The sequence below is a fragment of the Lissotriton helveticus genome, chromosome 1_1 (genome assembly GCF_964261635.1).
Source record: "Lissotriton helveticus chromosome 1_1, aLisHel1.1, whole genome shotgun sequence".
NCBI classification, from domain to species: domain Eukaryota; kingdom Metazoa; phylum Chordata; class Amphibia; order Caudata; family Salamandridae; genus Lissotriton; species Lissotriton helveticus.
In genome coordinates this window covers 1355716150-1355741089 of record NC_136057.1, presented here as the reverse complement: position 1 = coordinate 1355741089, position 24940 = coordinate 1355716150, and the positions used below count along the sequence as shown (strand labels likewise).

Sequence of the window (24940 nt, the reverse complement as noted above, 5' to 3'; positions counted from 1 at the left end):
GCCCCCTCTTATACAAGGAAAGCATGGGGCAGGCACCCCCTCGTGTACAAAGGAAGCACAGGGTAGCAACTCCATATTGTACAAAGGAAGTACAGGGCAGGGGCCCCCTCTTATGCAAGGGAAGCATGGAGCAAGCACCCCCTCTTGTACAAAGGAAGCACTGGGCACCAACTCCCTATTGTACAAAGGAAGCACTGGGCAGGGGCCCTCTCTTATACAAAGGAAGCGCTGGGCAACGCCTCCCTGTTATATAAAAGAATCATCAGACTTGTAACTTCTCCGGTATAAAGAAAATCAAGGGGGAGCGATTGCCTCCTCTGCAAAGGAAGCACAGGACAGGAACCAACTCCTGATGAAAGAAAACAGCAGGGAGGGCTTCCTCGCAATGGAAACACTGGGCAAGTGTCTTGCCCTTGTGCAAAGGAAGCATGGGCAGGGACAGTCTCCTGTATAAAACAAGGGCATGGGCGGCCGCTTGCATAAAGGAGGCATGAGGTCACCTGGTAGTCCACGGCCAGTCTATACTTCCGTGAAAAAGAGTTGCACTTCAGAAACCTCCTCGACTCAGCCAAGAACAGTCCTAAAAAGCTATTTGACCTCATCAAAAGTACCAACATACCCCCCCTCAACCATCAAGTTTGACGACCCGCCTAAGAAAGCAGCAGATTTTCGCTCTATTCTTCGATGAAAAAGGGAAATCGCTTGTGGATCAGGTCATTCACCCTAACCCCTAGAGGACCACAAATCTTTAGTCGCATAGCAGAACTTTGACGTCCTCACTGAAGATGCCTTCCTCATAAAAGCATACTAGAAATAAAACCCTCTAACCATTCTCTCGACCCCATCCCTAGTGACATCGCCATTGACTTCTACACCTACACTCTTTCCTACTGGACCAGTCTGGTGAACCCATTTCTCAATCAAGCCTCCTTTCCTGTTGCCCTTAAAACAGGACAGTTTACCTCACTTCTTAAAAAAACCCGCTGCTGTTGTGAATAACCACAACAACTTTTGCCCTATCACCAACCTCCCTTTGGTTGTGAAAATCACAGAAAGATGTGTAGCGAAGCAACTTTCCCTGCATATCAAGGATAACAACCATCTCGACGAATTCCAATCTGGTTTCATGCAAAACTGCAACACTGAAACAACCCTGCTTCAAGTGATCGATGCCTTGCGTGTTCTTGATTTGAGTGAGTCTGGTCTCTTGATTCTTCTTGAACTATCCGCAGCCTTTGTCACTGTTAATTACAAAACTCTTCTGAATACTTCGAAAGCAAAGAATGGGTTTTGAAGGTACATTGCTCAAATGGTTTGATTCATTCCTCTCGGGTAGATCACAAATGATCAAAATAGCAAACTGTCTCTCTACTTCAATGGCTGTAGGACAAGGAGTCCTCAAGGCTCTATTCACGCACCCACTTTGTTCAATCTTTACATGGGACCATTGGGAAATCTCCTAAAAAAATCTGGAATCCATTATCACCTATATACTGAGGATCCACAAATCTACCTAAAGGTGTCTTCCGCACACAAAATCTCAATCCTTAACACTGCCTTCAACTCTATCCAAAATTGGATGTCAATTCATCAACCTATTCTGAATCCTTCCAAAACTGATTACCTTCTTCTCTCTACCTCACTTTCTCCTCTTCGTGTTCAATCTTGGATGGACAATCTTAACATACTTAACAGTAAAACAGTTGTTGTCAACAGTGCTAAATCCCTTGGTGTCATACTAGAGAAAAGGCTCAACCTACACTCTCATATCAATACCACCGCCAAGAATGCACATTACCAACTTCGCTTTCTCTGGGGGGTTCGGCAATTTTTTTTATTGCGCAAGACCTAAAAACCTTGGTCCAATCATTGGTTCTCTCTAGATTGGACTACTGCAACTCTCTCCTTGCTGGCCTCCCCAAAACCCACCTTTCCCCTCTTAAATCTGTCCTCCATTCAGCTACATGTTTCGTATATGGGACCAAAAGAAATGATCACATCACATCCATACTGTTTTCTCTTTGCTAGCTTCCCATCGAAGCAAGGTCAATTTACAAGACTGCCTGTATCACCCACAAAGTACTCTGGACCTTCTGCCTTTAGAGGCCAGACGTACCATGACCCAAGCATTAGTCACCTCCCGTATTGATTACGCTAACGTGCTGCTACTGGGGACAACTGAAAAGAACATAAGAAGGCTCCTGGTGCTTCAAAACACGGCAGCACGGCTAGTCCTCAGACTCCCCAAAAGAACGGCATCCAAACCCACTCTGGCTGCTCTTCACTGGCTCCCTATAACAAAGAGGATCCTATTTAAAGCCCTTCTAGTTTGCTATAGGATAACCTCGATGAAAGCCCCTGAATATCTGAAGGATTTAGCCATCCCTTACCAGCCCAACAGAGCACTTCGCTCTATGGGCATGGGTCTTCTTAAAGTCCCTCGTATAAAGAAGGCCAGAATGGGAGGTCGCTCCTTTCGTGTGTTGGCAGCCAACCAATGGAACTCCCTCCCAATCGACATCAGGTTAGCCAAGTCTGAAACAATTTTTAGGAAACTTTTAAAAACCCATCTGTTTATCCTTTAGGTCTGTCACTCCTTTTCTGCTGCTCTCTCCACAGCGCGGGGACACGCCGGGATGGCGTCACCAGGCGCTCTACAAACTCCTTTATTATTATTTATTAAAGCCTTGCACACCTCCACCCCTCGCTATCTGGCGAATAAACTCAAAATCTCAGGCAGCTCTAGACCTTCACTTAATGCTCAAAACTTACTGCTCTAGCCCCTTATTTTCAAAAGGGAAAGATTTATGGCTCAATCAGGGTTGGATTGGGATTGAAAATCGGCCAGGGCATGCAAAAAATAAAATCGGCTCACTGCTTTGGCGTAATCTTATAAAACGACTTTAGGAGGGGAGGGGGTAAAAAAATGCACACATTAGTTTCCGATGGTGAAACAAGTGAGGCCACTTCTACTCAGGCCCCCTGCCCCGCTCAGTATGTGCACACATTAATGGGCCAGCCAGCGCGACAAAGGCAGTGATACCTCTGCCTGTAGCAAAACGGAGGTAATAATGAACGCCCATCTGCCCCTAGAAAGGCCACCCAGACACCCACTGGGCCGCTGGCTCTGTTCGAACAAAAGAGACAGCGCCCAAATGGTCCCCCAGACTGCTCAAAAAAGCAGCCCACAGCAGCACTCGGAAACCGGCCCCTCGGGCATTGCCCGCGCTACTAATCCGACGCTGGGCTCAATCCTTCTTGGGTAATACTGCTAGAATCTTGAACTCGCTTCCTCCAAGCCCCTGAACCACCATCTCTATCTGGACTTTAAAAACAGATCTTGAATCTCTTCTCTTCCAAAGACACTTCCAGGATTAATTCAACCTTTTTCATGAACCTAAAGGCTGCCTGACATTTACTTGAGCTCAATGTTGTAATTATGTATTCTATACCTGTATTAATTAACCTAATTTTGCCACCTCTTATTTTATGTTTTACTTTTTTAATTATCCTGATTGTATTTGTAACTTGTTAGTGTCTAAATCTCCTCGCTCTGACACCTTTGGGTAAAGTCTGTGCTGTATAAAGCTGCATTAAACGAATAAATAAATCAAATACCAAGGAAGTGGGGTGGGGACTGTCTCGGGTACAACAGAAGCACAGGGCAGGGGTAATTTCCTGCTCAAATGAGACAAAGGACATTGGCCTCCGCCTGTGACATAAAAGCCAGTCAGGGATAGACCTTTACAAAGGGAGCAAGGGGGAAGGGACCGTCTACAAATTCAGAGACATTGTCTGTACAAAGGCACAATGGAACAAGGGCCCCTTGTGCTGCCGTGTCTTGGGCCCTCGCCTGCACAAAGGGAGCACAGGGCATGGAAGGCCACCTGGACATAGGAGCGGAGGGTCAGGCACCGTCTCCGGTGCAAAGGAGCCAAAGGATGTAGGGAGCCTTCTGAAAGGGAAGCCTGGCTCGCTACTTGTATGGAGGGGACCTGGCTCAGGCCTCTTCATGGGTATCGGAGGCCGTCTCTTCAAGAGGGAAGGAGGGATCGCCACCTGTCGAAGGAAAGAAGGGGCAGTGCCCGTCGCGTGCTCAAGGGACGCGCGGGGCATGCTCTCCCCCTGGGACTCTAGCGGTCGGTCACTGTGCATAGGTAGCACGGCACAGGGACCGCCTGTTGGCAACTGAGGGGTGCGGTTGAATAAACGCCAGGAGGGACTGACGCTGTCACACAGCCGCCACTTGGCACCTGTGGATGTTATGTTGCTGCTTGTTTGCCAAGTGAACTTTTTGACATTGCTCATCCCTGGGCCCTCCCCCGGGAGGTATCTCAGAGTCACAGGAAAAGGATGTGAACTCCGGGTCTCGGAGAGAGAAGCAGCCGTGAGGTAAGGAATAAAGCGAGACAAAAGGCGCGGAGCCGCAGTATTTTGCAGAGGCCGCCTCGCCCTCCCGAAGGGGGGGCGAGGCTCAGGGGCCGGCGCCATAACCCTCGCCGTGCCCCAAGGGGACAAACCGGTTCAGGGCGCTTTGCAAGCGCCCTGAAGCAAAAGAGCGGAGGCATCCTCCTCCCGCCAAAATCTGGTGACCAGCGGATGGCGCCAAATGGCGACCAATGGGCGGACACCGCGGCGTTCGAACCCCCCAATCAGGGGGGGGCATCACCTGAACCCCAGGTACACGGAAGGGGGCGCCAGGAAGCGACCAACGGGAGCAAGCCGCGATGTTCGAACCCACCAATCAGGGGGCATCACCTGAACCCCAGGTTGGCGGAATTGGGGATATAAGCCGCCACTCGCCCAGGTGGCTCCCATCTTCGGGGAGCAGGGCGAGTGGCGCACCGACGGAAGATCTGCTGAAAGACGAAGGCGAGGCTCTGCTCAGGAGGACCAGCTGACGACCATCGAGGGGCATCGGTGCGCCGGAAAGAATCACGGGAAGACCGCTTCAAGCCCGGTAGGCCTCCGCGGTATTCAGCCTCCCCAGCGCGCATTGTGCCGCTCGGAGGGAGGTGAGAACCACAACGTCGGACGAGAGGCCGGAGCAATCTGCGTGGGCAGGAAAGGCCTGGACGGGCACTGCATGCCTGAAGCCTGCTGTTCGGCAGCGCAAAGAGCGATCGAGGCAGCTCCTATTCGGAAAATCACCGGGGGCAGGAACATCTAGAGCGCGGCAGGCCGGCAGAGCGGCGGAAAGCCCTCAGCCCAAAGCGGGGAGCCCAGCACGGGAAATGGCCGAGGGTCAGCCGGAAGAGGTCACCGAACTCCTGAAACGGATCCGCGAGGTATCGGCAATACACGGCGATGAGTGGCTGATGCCACACCGGGAGCGGTCCGGCGGCGCCGACCCAGACCCGCAAAGAACCGACGAAACGGCCCTTCCTGCGCCCAAGAAATGCAAGATCACGCCGCCAAAGAAGAATTCAAGGAAGAAGCCTCCACGGAAGGAACAACCGAGCGGGGGCTCAGCACCGAGGACGAGGGACCTTGACGACGCTAACAACAGCATGGCAAATGGTGAGCATATTGCGAGCATGTTGAAGGAATGCCTTAGGTCTTTGTCAGCACAGGAGGGGACAGTTCGGGGGGTAACAAGGCCAGAAGCGCAGCGCGCAGAGAAAACGGCAGGGCTGCCATGGCACCTACTCGACCCAGGCCAAGCGCGTCAGGAAAAAATACAGGGACAGGGGGTACAAACAGGGCTAGGAGAGCAGGGGTCACCGGTAGCAGCATGGGGATACAGTGCCAATACGGGCCTCACTCAACCAGAGGGTTCGGTCACGGACCCCTACACCAGGCCATCCCCCGGCCCGGCGTCGCTGACCACGAAGGCCACTGGGCTAGCCTGCCTTATCCCTCTGCCAGTCAAAGAGAGGATATGGCGAAAAGAATTCATAGATATTTTCTCCCTGCTGGAGATTCAGCTTGACGGCTTGGATCTGACCACCTGTGACAAGAGGGACGAGGATAGAAGGGAAAGGCGCGGTGCGAGAAAGGAAAGAAATTTTGACAACTGGCTAGATGCTTTCAGAATCATGGCCTGTATTATAGTAGAGAAATTCCCACACTGCGCTGCGGATTTGTGGCTTTACGAGGCTAATATCCATTGGGCACAAAGGCAATTCCCCGGGGACGCGTGGCTGGAGTATGACAAAGGTTTCAGACTCAAGATGCAGCGCCACCCCGAGATGGAATGGAATGAAGAAGATGTATCTGGTTTTATTCACAAGATGCTAGTGGCGAAGGAAGCGAGGGTATGGGCAGGGAAAGGCGACCAGTCCTTTCGGGGCCCGCACCACAAAGAGAAGGGAAGAACATTTCACAGATCAAAACATAGCACAGGGAAGCCCTCGTCCCCCAATGGGGGCGCGGCCATCTGCTGGAAGTACGAGGCCGGTGATTGCTCTTGGGGCGCCGCATGTAAATTTTCACACATATGCTCAAGCTGCGGAGGAGGGCACCCAGCTGCGGCCTGTCGGAGCAAACGCGAGTCCAAAAAAGATAAGAAGGATAGGAGCAAAAAACGGTAGCAGTGAGGAAACAGGCGGGGTTCTGAGTGACATTCGAGATTGCCAGCTGGCCAGAACCCCAATCATTACACAGCAGCTGCGCAGATTAGCTAATAAATACCCGAACAAGACCGACGCCACAGTCTTACTGAGGGGATTCGAGGAGGGCTTCGTAATACCTTTTAGGGGCCCGCTACCCCGAGAAGGGGCCAAAAACCTGAAGTCAGCACAACAACAACCCGAGGTGGTGAGAACAAAACTGGATAAGGAGAAGGCCCTAGGCAGGATTGAGGGCCCCCTCCCCGCACAGCTGCACAAGAGGATAGTGGTTTCCCCGCTGGGCGTGGTCCCCAAGAAGGAACCCGGACAATTCAGGCTCATACACCACCTCTCATTCCCCGAAGGGTCCTCCGTGAACGATGGGATCGCTCCCGAGGCTTGCTCGGTGGGATATGCGTCCGTGGATGACGCAATTGACCTAGTAAAGGCAGCAGGAAAGGGGGCATTGATGGCCAAAGCGGACATCGAATCCGCTTTTCGCCTTTTACCGGTACACCCATCCAGTTTCCATCTCCTGGGGTTCCAGTGGAACGGTGACGTGTTTATTGACAAGGCTATGCCCATGGGTTGTGCCATCTCGTGCGCATATTTTGAGCAATTTGCCACATTTCTGGAATGGGCAGTACACGACCGACACCCGGCGGGCGGAAAACTGCACTACTTAGACGATTTTCTGTTTACTGGCCCCGCGGGTTCTAGCATATGCGGGGACACCCTGGCCGCTTTTGAGGAAGTAGCCAGGACACTTGGGGTCCCCCTGGCGCCCGAAAAGACAACGGGCCCGTCGACAAAACTCACGTTCCTGGGCATTGAGCTAGACTCCATTGCAGGGACAGCGAGCCTCCCCCCAGAGAAAGTGGAGGATTTCAGGGGTGAGGTCAAAAGGTTGTGCGGCCGTAACAAGGCCACACTCCGCGAGCTACAAAGTCTAATTGGAAAACTCAATTTCGCGTCCAGGGTCATTCCCGCGGGAAAGGTGTTTGCACGGCGCCTGACGCAGCTGACATCTGGCATCAGGCACAAACACCACCGCATCCGACTGGGAGCCGGGGTGAAGCAGGACCTACTCATATGGGGGGATTTCCTCACACATTTCAACGGCATCCTGATTTGGAGAGAGGGTTGGGTGACAGCTAGGCAACTAGCCTTGTTCACGGATGCCGCAGGGAGCTTGGGTTTCGGCGCGATCCTGGGAAACCGATGGTGCGCAGGCCAATGGCCAGAAAGATGGCACAGGCGTGGCACCACGGGGAATATCACATTCCTAGAGCTATTCCCAATAGTAGTGGCACTAACGATATGGAAACAGGAGCTAAGAAACATGAAGCTGACCCTCTGGTCGGATAACAAAGGGATAGTGCAGGCCATCAACAGAGGCGCAGCTAGGTGCCCTGACACGTTGAGGCTAATGCGTCAGTTGATTAAATTGCAGCTGGAGGGGAACCTGGAGCTGAAAGCACGACACGTGCCAGGAGCGGAGAACACGGCGGCGGACGCCTTGTCTCGCTTCCAGATGAAGCAATTCAGAGAGCTCGTGCCAGGGGCGGACAGGGAGATGACCCCTTTTCCAGCATACCTGTGGGACCTGGGGGGATAGACTTGTCTAGACTGATACACCAGTCCCTCACCCCCGAGGCAACTAGAAGATACAAAAAATATGCCTCCACTGTACTGAGAATTGGGGGCATGCAATCATTCGGTGATAAGACACAGACACAGACAGCAGTGGAAAAATTCATCCAGTGGGCATTTGATAACAAAAAGAGCAGGTCATGGGCTCAAGCTCACCTGGCGCCCATGGCACATTTTGCAAAAATCTACACAGGGGAGGACCCCACAACATCCTGGTATGTCAAAACAGCATTAAAGGGGTGGAGAAGAGCAGAGGGGGTGAGAGCAGACTCCAGGCGCCCCATTGATTTCAAGAAACTGGGACAGTTATTAGAGGCCCTGGTGAAGGTGACAAACAGCAGTTTTGAACTTAAACTCTTCAGGGCAGCGTTTACAACAGCATTCTTTGGCGCATTCCGCATCAGTGAACTGGTGGCACCTAGCAGGCAGGGTGCTGCGCACCGGTGCCTCCAAGCCACGGATGTCAAACCCCTGGGGGGCATGGTGGAAATGATACTAAGAAAATCGAAAACGGATAAGTCAGGTAAGGGGGCGATCATTCGACTACGGTGCATCCCAGAGTCCAGCGTGTGTGCGGTATGCTGCCTGGTTAAATACATGGTAGCACGACCGGCAGGCGAGGGACCATTTTTCAAGCACCAAAATGGCAGCAATTTGAGCAAGTTCCAGTTCACAGCCGTGATGCGCCAGGGCCTAGCGAGAGCCGGGCTACAGCCGGAGATCTTTGCCTCGCACTCTTTCAGAATCGGCGCAGCCACCTCGGCATCGCAGCATGGCATGCCAGAGGAGGGGATCAGAGCTGTGGGCAGGTGGCGCTCACAAGCTTACAAAACGTATGTGCGCCCACACCTGATGTAAAACTGAAACAGTTGATAATCGGTGCGCAGCAGGCCACCTTATGTACGTCCTCTTCTTTTTTCCAGGGAGCCGCCCGCGGCTGGTATGGGTGGTGGGCCACTCCTTCGTGGCCAGGATGGAACGCTGGTGGCAAAAAACAGGGCACAAGGCACAGAACAGACCCAGAGCAACTTGCATCCGCTGGATGGGGCAGCCAGGGATGAAGTGGAACCAGCTACCCGCAGTACTGGACGATCTACTGGAGGACTCGGCATGGCACCCGGACGTGCTGCTCATACACCTCGGGGGGAATGACCTGGCCCAGATGGGGCGCAGGGCATTGGGGCTGGCCATCCAGTCGGATCTCACCAGGGCGGCCACGCGGTTCGGGGACACGACAATTGTATGGTCCGAAATGATCAGCAGGAAACATTGGAGAGGCGCAGAATCCAACAAGGCGGTGGACAACGCCAGGAGGAAGCTGAACACCGCGATGCACAAATTTTGCCAGATCAATGGCCTGGACTCCATCAGACACGGTCTGATACACCCGGGACGTCCAGAACTGTATGGACCGGACGGGGTCCATCTCTCCGCCAGTGGTATGAGGGTCTTCTGGGACAACCTATGGGGAGCACTGGCCCTCACAGGTTGCAGATAAAAAAAAAAAAAAAAAAAAAAAAAAACCTTACCGGAGGAGGGGGAGCCGCAGGAAGACGTGCGCCCCCCTGCGGCGTGGCGGAAGTTGGTGCAAGGATTGGCTAAAAAGACACACCGACGGGCGGTGTGCAGGATGGGGGCCACTCACTTTGGGATGCCGCACGGCAGAGTGAGGTGGCCGCGCCAAGGAGGGGAGTAGCAAAAGGAGACGGCGCTCGCAGCCCAGACCCCGCTGGACGGCAGGGCACAAAAAGGTAGCGAGCTGGGGGCCTAACTCCACGGACAGAAGCTACCCTCCACGACACGCAGAGGGCGTGGGCGCTCAACCAAAAAGGGTGGTCCCGAAAATAACCAAGAAAGAGGACTACCAGGAACTAACGAAAGGAACTGAACTGGTTTTAGGGGTGCCATTTACGAACTGACAAATATCACAAGAGCAGCGGCCCAGCAGCGGGCCAGGATTTGTTATGTTATGACATGTATGATTTATGACCCATCTAGGGCAGTTCGCAAATGACAAATGTTAAACCAGTAGAATGTATAATATTAATAAATCTGCGGCCAACAACGACCACAACCATCCACGTATTGTTGGCTGAGAATCTTTGGGGGGGCCGGGAGGCGGGCAAAGGGGGATGGGCTTATGTTGTGCACGGTATGGGGCAGTGCGAGGGTTATTGCAGAGGCCGCCTCGCCCTCCCGAAGGGGGGGCGAGGCTCAGGGGCCGGCGCCATAACCCTCGCCGTGCCCCAAGGGGACAAACCGGTTCAGGGCGCTTTGCAAGCGCCCTGAAGCAAAAGAGCGGAGGCATCCTCCTCCCGCCAAAATCTGGTGACCAGCGGATGGCGCCAAATGGCGACCAATGGGCGGACACCGCGGCGTTCGAACCCCCCAATCAGGGGGGGGCATCACCTGAACCCCAGGTACACGGAAGGGGGCGCCAGGAAGCGACCAACGGGAGCAAGCCGCGATGTTCGAACCCACCAATCAGGGGGCATCACCTGAACCCCAGGTTGGCGGAATTGGGGATATAAGCCGCCACTCGCCCAGGTGGCTCCCATCTTCGGGGAGCAGGGCGAGTGGCGCACCGACGGAAGATCTGCTGAAACCCACCCACCCACACCTAAGGAACAGCAGCGTCGCAGGGCTGGTCAGTGGCAAGGGTGTTTGCGGAAGTTGGTGCAAGGATTGGCTAAAAAGACACACCGACGGGCGGTGTGCAGGATGGGGGCCACTCACTTTGGGATGCCGCACGGCAGAGTGAGGTGGCCGCGCCAAGGAGGGGAGTAGCAAAAGGAGACGGCGCTCGCAGCCCAGACCCCGCTGGACGGCAGGGCACAAAAAGGTAGCGAGCTGGGGGCCTAACTCCACGGACAGAAGCTACCCTCCACGACACGCAGAGGGCGTGGGCGCTCAACCAAAAAGGGTGGTCCCGAAAATAACCAAGAAAGAGGACTACCAGGAACTAACGAAAGGAACTGAACTGGTTTTAGGGGTGCCATTTACGAACTGACAAATATCACAAGAGCAGCGGCCCAGCAGCGGGCCAGGATTTGTTATGTTATGACATGTATGATTTATGACCCATCTAGGGCAGTTCGCAAATGACAAATGTTAAACCAGTAGAATGTATAATATTAATAAATCTGCGGCCAACAACGACCACAACCATCCACGTATTGTTGGCTGAGAATCTTTGGGGGGGCCGGGAGGCGGGCAAAGGGGGATGGGCTTATGTTGTGCACGGTATGGGGCAGTGCGAGGGTTATTGAATAAAGAAGGGTGGCGGGTGAGGGAAGGCAAGACGAGGCAAGCTGAATGACGAAAAGTGTTTAAGATTAGGCAAGCTGGAGCAGGCAGTAGCGCCTCGAAGGCAGGGCTAGCTGACTATGCTAGAAACGTAGAGGACAGAGCTGAGAAAAGAGGGCAGGAAGGGGTGCCGACTGAGAGCAATGCTGGCAGCTGCAAATATGCAGACTGTCAGATGTCACTGGGCATGGCAAGAGCCCTCGAGGATTAAAGGCCTTCAAAGCCATCTCTCCATGAGACCAGTGGCTTGAAACCAATAAGCAGTGCGTGTCTCTTCCAGTCTTTGGGCAATGGCAGCAGTTTTCTGCGTGCCGTGCCCAAGGCCAGCTAGGGGCGCTAGCAGAGCTATGCCAACGTAGAGCCTCGGGCAGGGGAGCAGGGCCTTCGAGGCTCTAGGGTCGTGGTTTGTGAAGACACACCTGGCACTTGCGGTTTCAGCATCTTTGCCGCTGCATTCTGGGAACTGTAGTTCCTGGAAACAAGAACTGAAAATGGAATTCTTCCAAACAGGCTGAGACAGTAAATACAGGGGTAGTTTAACGGCCGCTTATGATGAACTTTAGTCTACAGCAGGATTCCGGGAAACATGAAATGAACTTTTCATAGTTGCAAGTTAAGCATGGGGGAACTAACGAGTCCTTCCTTGTGAGGAAAATGTTTTGTTTCACTGTTCATTCACATTCCTGTTTAATCCACAAGCGCTGCTCCCAAAGCTGCAGTTATTTTGCTGACTTCGTTACTTTACTGACACTGTTCTCGAAGCTGCAGTTATTTCACTGACACTGTTCTCAAAGCTGCCATTATTTTACTGTCCATGTTCTCAAAGCTGCAGTTATTTTACTGTCACTGTTCTCGAAGCTGCAGTTATTTTACTGTCACTGTTCTCGAAGCTGCAGTTATTTTACTGTCACTGTTCTCGAAGCTGCAGTTATTTTACTGTCCATGTTCTCAAAGCGGCAGTTATTTTGCTGACTTCGTTACTTTACTGACACTGTTCTCGAAGCTGCAGTTATTTCACTGACACTGTTCTCAAAGCTGCCATTATTTTACTGTCCATGTTCTCAAAGCTGCAGTTATTTTACTGTCACTGTTCTCGAAGCTGCAGTTATTTTACTGTCACTGTTCTCGAAGCTGCAGTTATTTTACTGTCACTGTTCTCGAAGCTGCAGTTATTTTACTGTCCATGTTCTCAAAGCGGCAGTTATTTTACTGACACTGTTCTCAAAGCAGCAGTTATTTTACTGACACTTCTCACAGTTGTACTTATTTTACTGTCCATGTTCTCAAAGCTGCAGTTATTTTACTGACACTTCTCACAGCTGTAGTTATTTTACTGTCCATGTTCTCAAAGCTGCAGTTATTTTACTGTCCATGTTCTCAAAGCTACAGTTATTTTACTGACACTTCTCACAGCTGCAGTTATTTTACTGTCCATGTTCTCAAAGCTACAGTTATTTTACTGTCACTGTTCTCAAAGCTGCAGTTATTTTACTGTCACTGTTCTAAAAGCTGCAGTTATTTTACTGTCACTGTTCTCAAAGCTGCAGTTATTTTACTGTCCATGTTCTCAAGGCTGCAGTTATTTTACTGTCCATGTTCCCAAAGCTGCAGTTATTTTACTGTCACTATTCTCAAAGCTGCAGTTATTTTACTGACACTGTTCTCAAAGCTGCAGTTATTTTACTGACACTGTTCTCGAAGGTGCAGTTATTTTACTGACACTGTTCTCGAAGGTGCAGTTATTTTACTGTCCATGTTCTCAAAGCTACAGTTATTTTACTGTCACTGTTCTCAAAGCTGCAGTTATTTTACTGTCCATGTTCTCAAAGCTGCAGTTATTTTACTGTCACTGTTCTCGAAGCTGCAGTTATTTTACTGTCACTGTTCTCGAAGCTGCAGTTATTTTACTGTCCATGTTCTCAAAGCGGCAGTTATTTTACTGACACTGTTCTCAAAGCAGCAGTTATTTTACTGACACTTCTCACAGTTGTACTTATTTTACTGTCCATGTTCTCAAAGCTGCAGTTATTTTACTGACACTTCTCACAGCTGTAGTTATTTTACTGTCCATGTTTTCAAAGCTGCAGTTATTTTACTGTCCATGTTCTCAAAGCTGCAGTTATTTTACTGTCCATGTTCTCAAAGCTACAGTTATTTTACTGACACTTCTCACAGCTGCAGTTATTTTACTGTCCATGTTCTCAAAGCTACAGTTATTTTACTGTCACTGTTCTCAAAGCTGCAGTTATTTTACTGTCACTGTTCTAAAAGCTGCAGTTATTTTACTGTCACTGTTCTCAAAGCTGCAGTTATTTTACTGTCCATGTTCTCAAGGCTGCAGTTATTTTACTGTCCATGTTCCCAAAGCTGCAGTTATTTTACTGTCACTATTCTCAAAGCTGCAGTTATTTTACTGACACTGTTCTCAAAGCTGCAGTTATTTTACTGACACTGTTCTCGAAGGTGCAGTTATTTTACTGACACTGTTCTCGAAGGTGCAGTTATTTTACTGTCCATGTTCTCAAAGCTACAGTTATTTTACTGTCACTGTTCTCAAAGCTGCAGTTATTTTACTGTCCATGTTCTCAAAGCTACAGTTATTTTACTGACACTTCTCACAGCTGCAGTTATTTTACTGTCCATGTTCTCAAAGCTACAGTTATTTTACTGTCACTGTTCTCAAAGCTGCAGTTATTTTACTGTCACTGTTCTAAAAGCTGCAGTTATTTTACTGTCACTGTTCTCAAAGCTGCAGTTATTTTACTGTCCATGTTCTCAAGGCTGCAGTTATTTTACTGTCCATGTTCCCAAAGCTTCAGTTATTTTACTGTCACTATTCTCAAAGCTGCAGTTATTTTACTGACACTGTTCTCAAAGCTGCAGTTATTTTACTGACACTGTTCTCGAAGGTGCAGTTATTTTACTGACACTGTTCTCGAAGGTGCAGTTATTTTACTGTCCATGTTCTCAAAGCTACAGTTATTTTACTGTCACTGTTCTCAAAGCTGCAGTTATTTTACTGTCACTGTTCTCAAAGCTGCAGTTATTTTACTGTCACTGTTCTCAAAGCTGCAGTTATTTTACTGTCCATGTTCTCAAGGCTGCAGTTATTTTACTGTCCATGTTCTCAAAGCTGCAGTTATTTTACTGACACTGTTCTCAAAGCTGCAGTTATTTTACTGTCCATGTTCTCAAAGCTGCAGTTATTTTACTGACACTGTTCTCAAAGCTGCAGTTATTTTACTGCCCATGTTCTCAAAGCTGCAGTTATTTTACTGTCCATGTTCTCAAAGCTGCAGTTATTTTACTGACACTGTTCTCAAAGCTGCAGTTATTTTACTGTCACTGTTCTCAAAGCTGCAGTTATTTTACTGACACTTCTCACAGCTGCAGTTATGTTACTATCCATGTTCTCAAAGCTGCAGTTATTTTACTGACACTGTTCTCAAAGCTGCAGTTATTTTACTGACACTGTTCTCAAAGCTGCAGTTATTTTACTGTCCATGTTCTCAAAGCTGCAGTTATTTTACAGTCACTATTCTCAAAGCTGCAGTTATTTTACTGTCCATGTTCTCAAAGCTGCAGTTATTTTACTGTCACTATTCTCAAAGCTGCAGTTATTTTACTGTCCATGTTCTCAAAGCTGCAGTTATTTTACTGTCACTATTCTCAAAGCTGCAGTTATTTTACTGACACTTCTCAAAGCTGCAGTTATTTTACTGTCCATGTTTTCAAAGCTGCAGTTATTTTACTGACACTTCTCAAAGCTGCAGTTATTTTACTGTCCATGTTCTCAAAGCTGCAGTTATTTTACTGTCCATGTTCTCAAAGCTGCAGTTATTTTACTGTCACTATTCTCAAAGCTGCAGTTATTTTACTGACACTTCTCAAAGCTGCAGTTATTTTACTGTCCATGTTCTCAAAGCTGCAGTTATTTTACTGTCCATGTTCTCAAAGCTGAAGTTATTTTACTGTCACTATTCTCAAAGCTGCAGTTATTTTACTGTCACTATTCTCAAAGCTGCAGTTATTTTAATGACACTTCTCAAAGCTGCAGTTATTTTACTTTCCATGTTCTCAAAGCTGCAGTTATTTTACTGACACTTCTCAAAGCTGCAGTTATTTTACTGTCCATGTTCTCAAAGCTGCAGTTATTTTACTGTCACTATTCTCAAAGCTGCAGTTATTTTACTGTCCATGTTCTCAAAGCTGCAGTTATTTTACTGTCACTATTCTCAACGCTGCAGTTATTTTACTGTCACTATTCTCAAAGCTGCAGTTATTTTACTGACACTTCTCAAAGCTGCAGTTATTTTACTGTCACTATTCTCAAAGCTGCAGTTATTTTACTGACACTTCTCAAAGCTGCAGTTATTTTACTGTCCATGTTCTCAAAGCTGCAGTTATTTTACTGACACTTTTCAAAGCTGCAGTTATTTTACTGTCCATGTTCTCAAAGCTGCAGTTATTTTACTGACACTTCTCAAAGCTGCAGTTATTTTACTGTCCATGTTCTCAAAGCTGCAGTTATTTTACAGTCACTATTCTCAAAGCTGCAGTTATTTTACTGACACTTCTCAAAGCTGCAGTTATTTTACTGTCCATGTTCTCAAAGCTGCAGTTATTTTACTGACACTTTTCAAAGCTGCAGTTATTTTACTGTCCATGTTCTCAAAGCTGCAGTTATTTTACTGACACTTCTCAAAGCTGCAGTTATTTTACTGTCCATGTTCTCAAAGCTGCAGTTATTTTACTGACACTTCTCAAAGCTGCAGTTATTTTACTGTCCATGTTCTCAAAGCTGCAGTTATTTTACTGACACTTCTCAAAGCTGCAGTTATTTTACTGTCACTATTCTCAAAGCTGCAGTTATTTTACTGACACTATTCTCAAAGCTGCAGTTATTTTACTGTCCATGTTCTCAAAGCTGCAGTTATTTTACTGTCACTATTCTCAAAGCTGCAGTTATTTTACTGTCCATGTTCTCAAAGCTGCAGTTATTTTACTGACACTATTCTCAAAGCTGCAGTTATTTTACTGTCCATGTTCTCAAAGCTGCAGTTATTTTACTGTCACTATTCTCAAAGCTGCAGTTATTTTACTGTCCATGTTCTCAAAGCTGCAGTTATTTTACTGTCACTATTCTCAACGCTGCAGTTATTTTACTGTCACTATTCTCAAAGCTGCAGTTATTTTACTGACACTTCTCAAAGCTGCAGTTATTTTACTGTCACTATTCTCAAAGCTGCAGTTATTTTACTGACACTTCTCAAAGCTGCAGTTATTTTACTGTCCATGTTCTCAAAGCTGCAGTTATTTTACTGACACTTTTCAAAGCTGCAGTTATTTTACTGTCCATGTTCTCAAAGCTGCAGTTATTTTACTGACACTTCTCAAAGCTGCAGTTATTTTACTGTCCATGTTCTCAAAGCTGCAGTTATTTTACAGTCACTATTCTCAAAGCTGCAGTTATTTTACTGACACTTCTCAAAGCTGCAGTTATTTTACTGTCCATGTTCTCAAAGCTGCAGTTATTTTACTGACACTTTTCAAAGCTGCAGTTATTTTACTGTCCATGTTCTCAAAGCTGCAGTTATTTTACTGACACTTCTCAAAGCTGCAGTTATTTTACTGTCCATGTTCTCAAAGCTGCAGTTATTTTACTGACACTTCTCAAAGCTGCAGTTATTTTACTGTCCATGTTCTCAAAGCTGCAGTTATTTTACTGACACTTCTCAAAGCTGCAGTTATTTTACTGTCACTATTCTCAAAGCTGCAGTTATTTTACTGACACTTCTCAAAGCTGCAGTTATTTTACTGTCCATGTTCTCAAAGCTGCAGTTATTTTACTGACACTTTTCAAAGCTGCAGTTATTTTACTGTCCATGTTCTCAAAGCTGCAGTTATTTTACTGACACTTCTCAAAGCTGCAGTTATTTTACTGTCCATGTTCTCAAAGCTGCAGTTATTTTACTGACACTTCTCAAAGCTGCAGTTATTTTACTGTCCATGTTCTCAAAGCTGCAGTTATTTTACTGTCACTATTCTCAAAGCTGCAGTTATTTTACTGTCCATGTTCTCAAAGCTGCAGTTATTTTACTGTCACTATTCTCAAAGCTGCAGTTATTTTACTGACACTTCTCAAAGCTGCAGTTATTTTACTTTCCATGTTCTCAAAGCTGCAGTTATTTTACTGACACTTCTCAAAGCTGCAGTTATTTTACTGTCCATGTTCTCAAAGCTGCAGTTATTTTACTGTCCATGTTCTCAAAGCTGCAGTTATTTTACTGTCACTATTCTTAAAGCTGCAGTTATTTTACTGTCACTATTCTCAAAGCTGCAGTTATTTTACTGACACTTCTCAAAGCTGCAGTTATTTTACTGTCACTATTCTCAAAGCTGCAGTTATTTTACTGACACTTTTCAAAGCTGCAGTTATTTTACTTTCCATGTTCTCAAAGCTGCAGTTATTTTACTGACACTTCTCAAAGCTGCAGTTATTTTACTGTCCATGTTCTCAAAGCTGCAGTTATTTTACTGTCCATGTTCTCAAAGCTGCAGTTATTTTACTGTCACTATTCTTAAAGCTGCAGTTATTTTACTGTCACTATTCTCAAAGCTGCAGTTATTTTACTGACACTTCTCAAAGCTGCAGTTATTTTACTGTCACTATTCTCAAAGCTGCAGTTATTTTACTGACACTTTTCAAAGCTGCAGTTATTTTACTGTCCATGTTCTCAAAGCTGCAGTTATTTTACTGACACTTTTCAAAGCTGCAGTTATTTTACTGTCCATGTTCTCAAAGCTGCAGTTATTTTACTGACACTTCTCAAAGCTGCAGTTATTTTACTGTCCATGTTCTCAAAGCTGCAGGTATTTTACTGTCACTATTCTCAAAGCTGCAGTTATTTTACTGACACTGTTCTCAAAGCTGCTGTTCCTACCAGAGGGAGTTTGAGTTGAGTAAAATGCAAAGCACCTTGCATGTCGTTTTAAGGTCCCATATATTGAACCTTAAAGGCCATTTGGAAGAGACATTTCCATCTTAAATATGAATTGTACGGTGTTACTTCGGATGACTTGCCTTTAATATAAAGTATTGCTTCCAAAGGTGCTTTGTGTGAACACAGAAGAACCTCTCTTCGACAGACCGAGTTTTTAACACGTAATTGGGACGTGATAAGAGAAGCACGCCATTAAAAGAAGCTTGTCCACAGAGGCCTGTTTCATGCATGTAACCCTGATTTTCGATACACGAAGTCAGTATCTTACCCTTCTAGGTAGAAGAAACAGTGTTAATAAAATAGTGTTCCTCTGCTCCCATGCAAGAGAAAAGCATCAACTGTCGGGGAATGACATTGTGAATGTCCTCTGCTAAAAATGCAGTTTTCCTTTTTATGAACCCTATGTGTGTGTGTGTGTGTGTGTTTTTTTTAATAGCGGGAGAATCCTTTTGGAATGAATATGTGTTAAATAAACAGAAAAGCTAGATCATGTGTCCACTTGTATCCGATTGGTGCGAGTCATGGCCCATCGGGCGAGACTTAACCGAAGCATAGCGCCTTGAGGCGAGCCTCGCTTCAGAGTTCCGTGAGGACACTTCGGGTGACTGGATCAGATCCTCGCAGGGCTGAGTCGGCATTCATGCTTCAGTTGTGGATCTAAAGGCTTTTCCGTTCGAGTCTCCTGGTCACTTCGCTGCCCGGCCCTCGGGTTGGCACCGAGTGGACTTGCCCGCCAGAGGCTGGGCTTGAGGTTTGGCTGTAAGTGGCTGAGTGGGCAGATCTGTGAGGGACTGAACCGCTCCATCGTGCCCAGACTCGGCCTGAGGCAGGACCTCTCACGAGCTAGGGCGGGTCTATATCAGCGCCTAGATCTGCTCCGAGCGCTGGATTACTTGTCCTTCCTCGAGCGAGCGCTCCGACCGGAATATCCCGTCCAGCCGGCTGCCCCACCCTCCCTTTCAAGCCAGAGAGTCGCCGTCTAGACCGGTGCGCCTGCAGTGCCCCACCAGTGCTTCGAGGAGTTAAACTGAGGGCGTCTCGGGCTCCTGGCGCACTGCACTCCTCACTGCTTCTCAGCCCTCTCTGTCCCCAAACACAGCCCCCTCCGCTCAGCCAAGCCGCTGCCTCCTTCCTCATGAACAGGCAGGGGCACTGGAAGCCCTCCTCACCAGCCAGGCTCCTAGAAGGAGTTCTCTTCTCCTCAGGCCCCCGCCGCGGCTCATCCGACGACCCCATCGCAGTCTGCCTGGACACCGACCACTAGCACCCCCCACCCCACACACAGATTTTATTTATTTATGCGATTTTATATAGCGCGAACTTTACCCGAAGGTGTCAGAGCGCTTTACATAAGAACCAGTTAAGGATTTAGGATTACATGCGTTACAAAAAGGATACAAACAGAAAAAAATTGCAAATGTACAAGATGTAAAGTCACACAAGGAGAAGATACAATTGGATATACTCTAAGAGTCACTTAGGAATGGTAGATAATACAAAGGTCTACTGCATATACTAGTGATTAGAGTTAACTCTATATACATAGGGAAGTGATACACATGGATATACTCTAAGAGCCACATAGGAATGGTAGAGCGCACAGCGGACTCCTGCATATACTAGTGATTAGAGTTATCTCTATATACATAGGTGAGGGATATGGCTGGATATACTCTAAGAGTAGTACATAGGTCTACTGTATATACTAGTGATTAGAGTTATCTCTATATACATAGGGAAGGGATAGACATGGATATACTCTAAGAGTCACATAGGAATGATGGAGAGCACAACGGTCTACAGCATATACTCATGATTAGAGTTCTCTCTATATACATAGGGTAGGGATACACATGGATATACTCTAAGCATCATATAGGAATGGTATAGAGCACAGCGGACTACTGCCTATACTAGTGATTAGAGTTATCTCTATATACATAGGGAAGGGATACGACTGGATATACTCTAAGAGTCACAGAGAAGGGCAGGCACGTGAGATAAACGAGAGAGGGAAGCAGATAGTAGTGAATAAGACAGTGAGGGGTGTGTCAGAAGCAACAGGAAAAACAATAGGAAAGTCGAAAGGACAGAGGGGGAGGTCAGAGATCGCTAAAATGGCGGAGGAGAAAGGTAGAAGAAGAGGCGAGACATACAGGGAAAATGGCGGGGAGCACAAAGGTCCAAGTCCGAAAGTCCAGGAAGAGGGCTGACATAGCCAGCAGGTCCAGGGGGAGAAGGGCAGACCGCAGCAAAGTCGCAGCCTCATCGTTCATGAGGAGCTGGGGCAGAGGAGTTCAATCCGGAGACCAGAGGGTCAGGGGAGAAAGACCACAGGCGCCCAGGCAGAGATGGGAGGCAGCGAAGTTTGAAACAAAGTTTGAAGGGAAGGAGGGGCCTCTCACCAGAGCCCAGTCAAACACAATGTGGGTGGTGACAAAACACCTGTTTTCCTGTTTAAATTTAATTTTAAAAGTGGGAAAATATGGAAATATGTCTTCTTTTAAGTGTTTTTGGTGGTGTCAATCATAAATATTTGCTAGGGCAATAGCTGTTTAGACTAACACACAGAAGTGTTAAAAAAAGGAAAATTTTCTAATGAAGCTTGCAGCAGTTGCAGTTGTGCATTGTAATGAAATATTAATGTTGTGTTAGCGGCAGCGCATTGCATATCAATAATGCATTATATGGGACCGCACCACAGACAAGACTCCCAAACCCACCCAGGAAGATGCCATGGACCCAGTACATACTACAGGGCGGGGTTGTTTGGGCATGGACTTGCTGTACTCACTCTCTAATAAAAGAGAGAGGGACCCCAGGACCAAAGGGATAGGGTTCCACAATAGACAAAAGTCAAAATATATAATTCCCTTTGGGCGAATTATCACAAACAGGCAAATTATTGCCAGTATGCATACATTCCACAATAGGCAACATAAACTTTTAGCATGGAAGCAATGTACAAAATATTCAAAATTTTATAAAAGAAGCACAATAAAAAGTAGATCTGCACAGTTTATTACCATACAATATAATTAGTTAAAAAATGGGAAACATACACAGAACAGACATTATATACAAAATAAATCAAACATTTCAATAAAAAAGGAGGTACAGGCTAAGGATTAAATTCCGACAGATAAAGAATTTTCCCTAATTCGTTTTCCTAGTATTACTCCTTGAGCATCGACGCGTTTCGGTGGTATAGTTAATGTTTAACCACCTTCATCAGGCACAGAGATTTATGTTTCCCAATGTTTCTCAAGAGCTATGTATCGCACAGTATCGGTCAGGGGTACTCTGCCTCCTTCCCAGTCTCACAGGGTGTTCGTCCAGCGAACTATCCCTTCCAAGTTAAAATGATAATCTTCTCTCCAAATATGTCTAGATGATCCTAAACGGTCAATCAATGAATTAATCATTTGTTGCGCTGGAAATCTTGCAGCTTGTGATCCCTATGGCGCTTGAAGCAAAGGCATCCCACAAGCTGCAAGATTTCCAGCGCAACAAATGATTAATTCATTCGGTGAAAGCTTTCTAACAAGGAATATCCATACCTCAATTGTATGAGTTTGAATGACCGTACCTGTACCGTGTGTGAGGCACTTTCACTGCACTGTTATATATACGCACTGATAAGTGGCATATGTGGAGTACTAAGCAGCTGAGAAACTACGTAGAATACTAATGTGATTGACCGTTTAGGATCATCTAGACATATTTGGAGAGAAGATTATCATTTTAACTTGGAAGGGATATTTTGTACATTGCTTCCATGCTAAAAGTTTATGTTGCCTATTGTGGAATGTATGCATACTGGCAATAATTTGCCTGTTTGTGATAATTCGCCCAAAGGGAATTATATATTTTGACTTTTGTCTTGCTGTACTCACCCTTTAGTCGACACTGCAAACAGCAACACACCGATCGCTGTCTCCGTGCTCACTGCCATCTCTTCTCTTCCCAGGTTACTGAATTCTAGCCTCTGCTTGTGAAGTAGCGCAGGAGTCATGTCAGGTAAGTGGCAGCAGGTCTAGAGCCTCTTGTTGTGGATTGTTCGGAAATGATGCCATTGTTTCACTCTTTACCTGGGGAGACTTGATTGTACAGTGGCATAACATTTGCATCTAGTTGAGGTGTGTTGAATTTGGCCTAATTCTTTTGTGGAGACCTGGTGGGTTGAATCTGTACTGCTGACATGTTGGGTTGATTTTCTGATGCTTGCACATTTGTGTGGAATGTTCCGACGCACTGTGTTGATTCTCAGGTGCTTTATTATATGGAGTCGATGTATTGGGTTCATTCTTTGATGTTCTTCTATTGGGGTAGTTCCAGGGTTCTGACAGTTTGGGGCGATTTTAAGGTATCTGTACATTAGTTGAATGCCAGGGTGCTGATACATTGGAGGGGATTCTAGGGTTCCAAAGTGTAAAGTGGATTCTAGTGAGGTGAAATGTTTAGATTATCCTATGGTGCTTACAAGTTGGGTTAAATGTAGGGTTTCGTCGCATTAAATCCATTCTGTGGTGAGCACATTGCGTTAGTTCCGGGGTGTTGATGCCTTGTGTGGAGAAGTGTGGCTCAATGGTTAGAGCGGCAGACCCTGATGCAGAGGTCTGGCCCGGGACCAGGGTTCAATTCACGCCTCGGCGGGTCTTGGGCTCAATTTCCTCGGACCTGATAATTCTCACCTCGGTGCCTATTCTAATCATGGGTTCCACTCTGCAACTCTGGGCAATAGCTTGCGTAATCTCCACAATGGCCCCAAAAGCGCTAGGATGCTTGGCTGCACCTTGGGGGTGCCCAGGATTGGGCGCCTCACAGGGAAAAGCTAGGAAGGGTTCCACAGCGGTATTCGTACAAGCGCCAGAGAGACCCCATGTGGGGTGATTCAGGCGCTATACAAGTACTACAACATTTACATTGTGTGCATTTTATGACGCTGATGTACTAGGTCAATTATAGGGTATATCTGAAATGTTTGTTCTCAAATGTTCATGTGTTGGTTTCACCAACTCTAGGAGGCCAACCTTTCATCAATTTTAAGGAGCTGACTGGTTGGGTTGAGCCTAGTGAGCCGAAACATTGTGTTTTGTAGCAACATGTTGGGGCAGTTCCTGGGGCTTGGTTCTGCAGTGCCGAAACAATGAGTTTATTCTTGGCATGCTAGGACCATTCTGATGTGTTTCTGTCAGTGTTTTCCCTCAGAACCTTCTGGCTTTTTCATGTCATGTATTTTTCATACATGATATTTCATTTACTCTTTCAGGCAATCATACGCCAGCCCCTGGCGGGCCCTTCTCTGCCCTGACAGCAAGCATGTGGCCCCAGGACATCCTAGCCAAGTACACTCAGGTGCGTATGAGCATACTTGTTGGGAAACCATGAGAACTGTTATAAATCAACCCCAAATGTATCCACAAAGCCAGTTCAAAAAGTTCCTTAAGTAGATGATTCCTTTACGGTGAATAGGTTTTCCCGTGCTTTGGCATTAGCGCCTCTCTACTGTGATTTATGAGTTCACCAGTTGGAGAGGTATTTTTGGGGACTTTGGGCTAGCGTTAGGAGGAAAGAGTACTTTGTCGTTTAGTTTGGGGAGTAAGTGTTGAGAAATAAAAACATTTGTTCCTCCCTTTCAGAAGGAGGAGCTGGAGGAGCAGCCCGAGTTCCGCTATGATGAGTTTGGATTCCGCGTCGATGAAGAAGGTAGGGTAAAGGGAATGGTGGGCATGTTGATCACATGAGAGAAGACAAAGTTGTTGGTTGGTGTAGTAAGAAATGTTGCAAATAGGCATATAAATATTTTAAAATTTTTATGGAGTCTTATCTGTTCCTTGTTATCTATGTTATCTGTTATTTAAGGTATCCTCCGAGCTGCATGCAGGAAGTCAAAGGTTTAAAACACCTGGAGATCTGGGTAGACCGCATGTGCTACATACAACATCATTACCTATAGGCTTCTTTGAGAAACATATTGATGGACCCGATGGTAGAAATATTATGCCTGATTAGTTACAGATTAATGCTATGTGCAATCTCTCCAAGGTTATCATGCAGTTTGAGACACGTTTTGTCACTTCTGGTGTGAAGTGGAATGTGATGATGCTAGCTAGGTCATCTAATGCTTCTGGTAATGAATAGAAGGTTCTGGTGATTGCATGACGCCCCTGCACTCCCCTGTTTACTCATCACACAAAGTAGTAGGGTGCACTATGGAAGTCTCTATACTTCAACAAAAAGTACTCCATGCACAAAGCCTTAGCGTACATCCTGGACGAGTCCTGTTTACTTTATTGAACCCTATGATCACTTAACATGAGCCTGACACAGCAATTTCCATGGAAAGCCAGAGATTGATGGGTATGGCTTAACACCTTCAATCTGCCCCTTGCTAGCCCTGTTCCTGACACAAAAGTCCCTGGA

At 47.0% G+C, this 24940-nt stretch overlaps 1 protein-coding gene across 5 annotated transcripts in view; it reads left to right on the top strand.

The window, feature by feature from the left end:
* Positions 1-24940, top strand: part of SGSM3 (small G protein signaling modulator 3) — a 261901-nt gene that overhangs the window by 88483 nt on the left and 148478 nt on the right. For all 5 annotated transcript variants that reach the window (XM_078683334.1, XM_078683344.1, XM_078683337.1 and 2 more), the window contains 3 exons: positions 22485-22534; positions 23787-23872; positions 24157-24223. In XM_078683334.1, the coding sequence (XP_078539460.1) occupies positions 22528-22534; positions 23787-23872; positions 24157-24223 (160 nt within the window). In that variant the 5' untranslated portion in view covers positions 22485-22527. The remainder of the gene's footprint in view (positions 1-22484; positions 22535-23786; positions 23873-24156; positions 24224-24940) is intronic.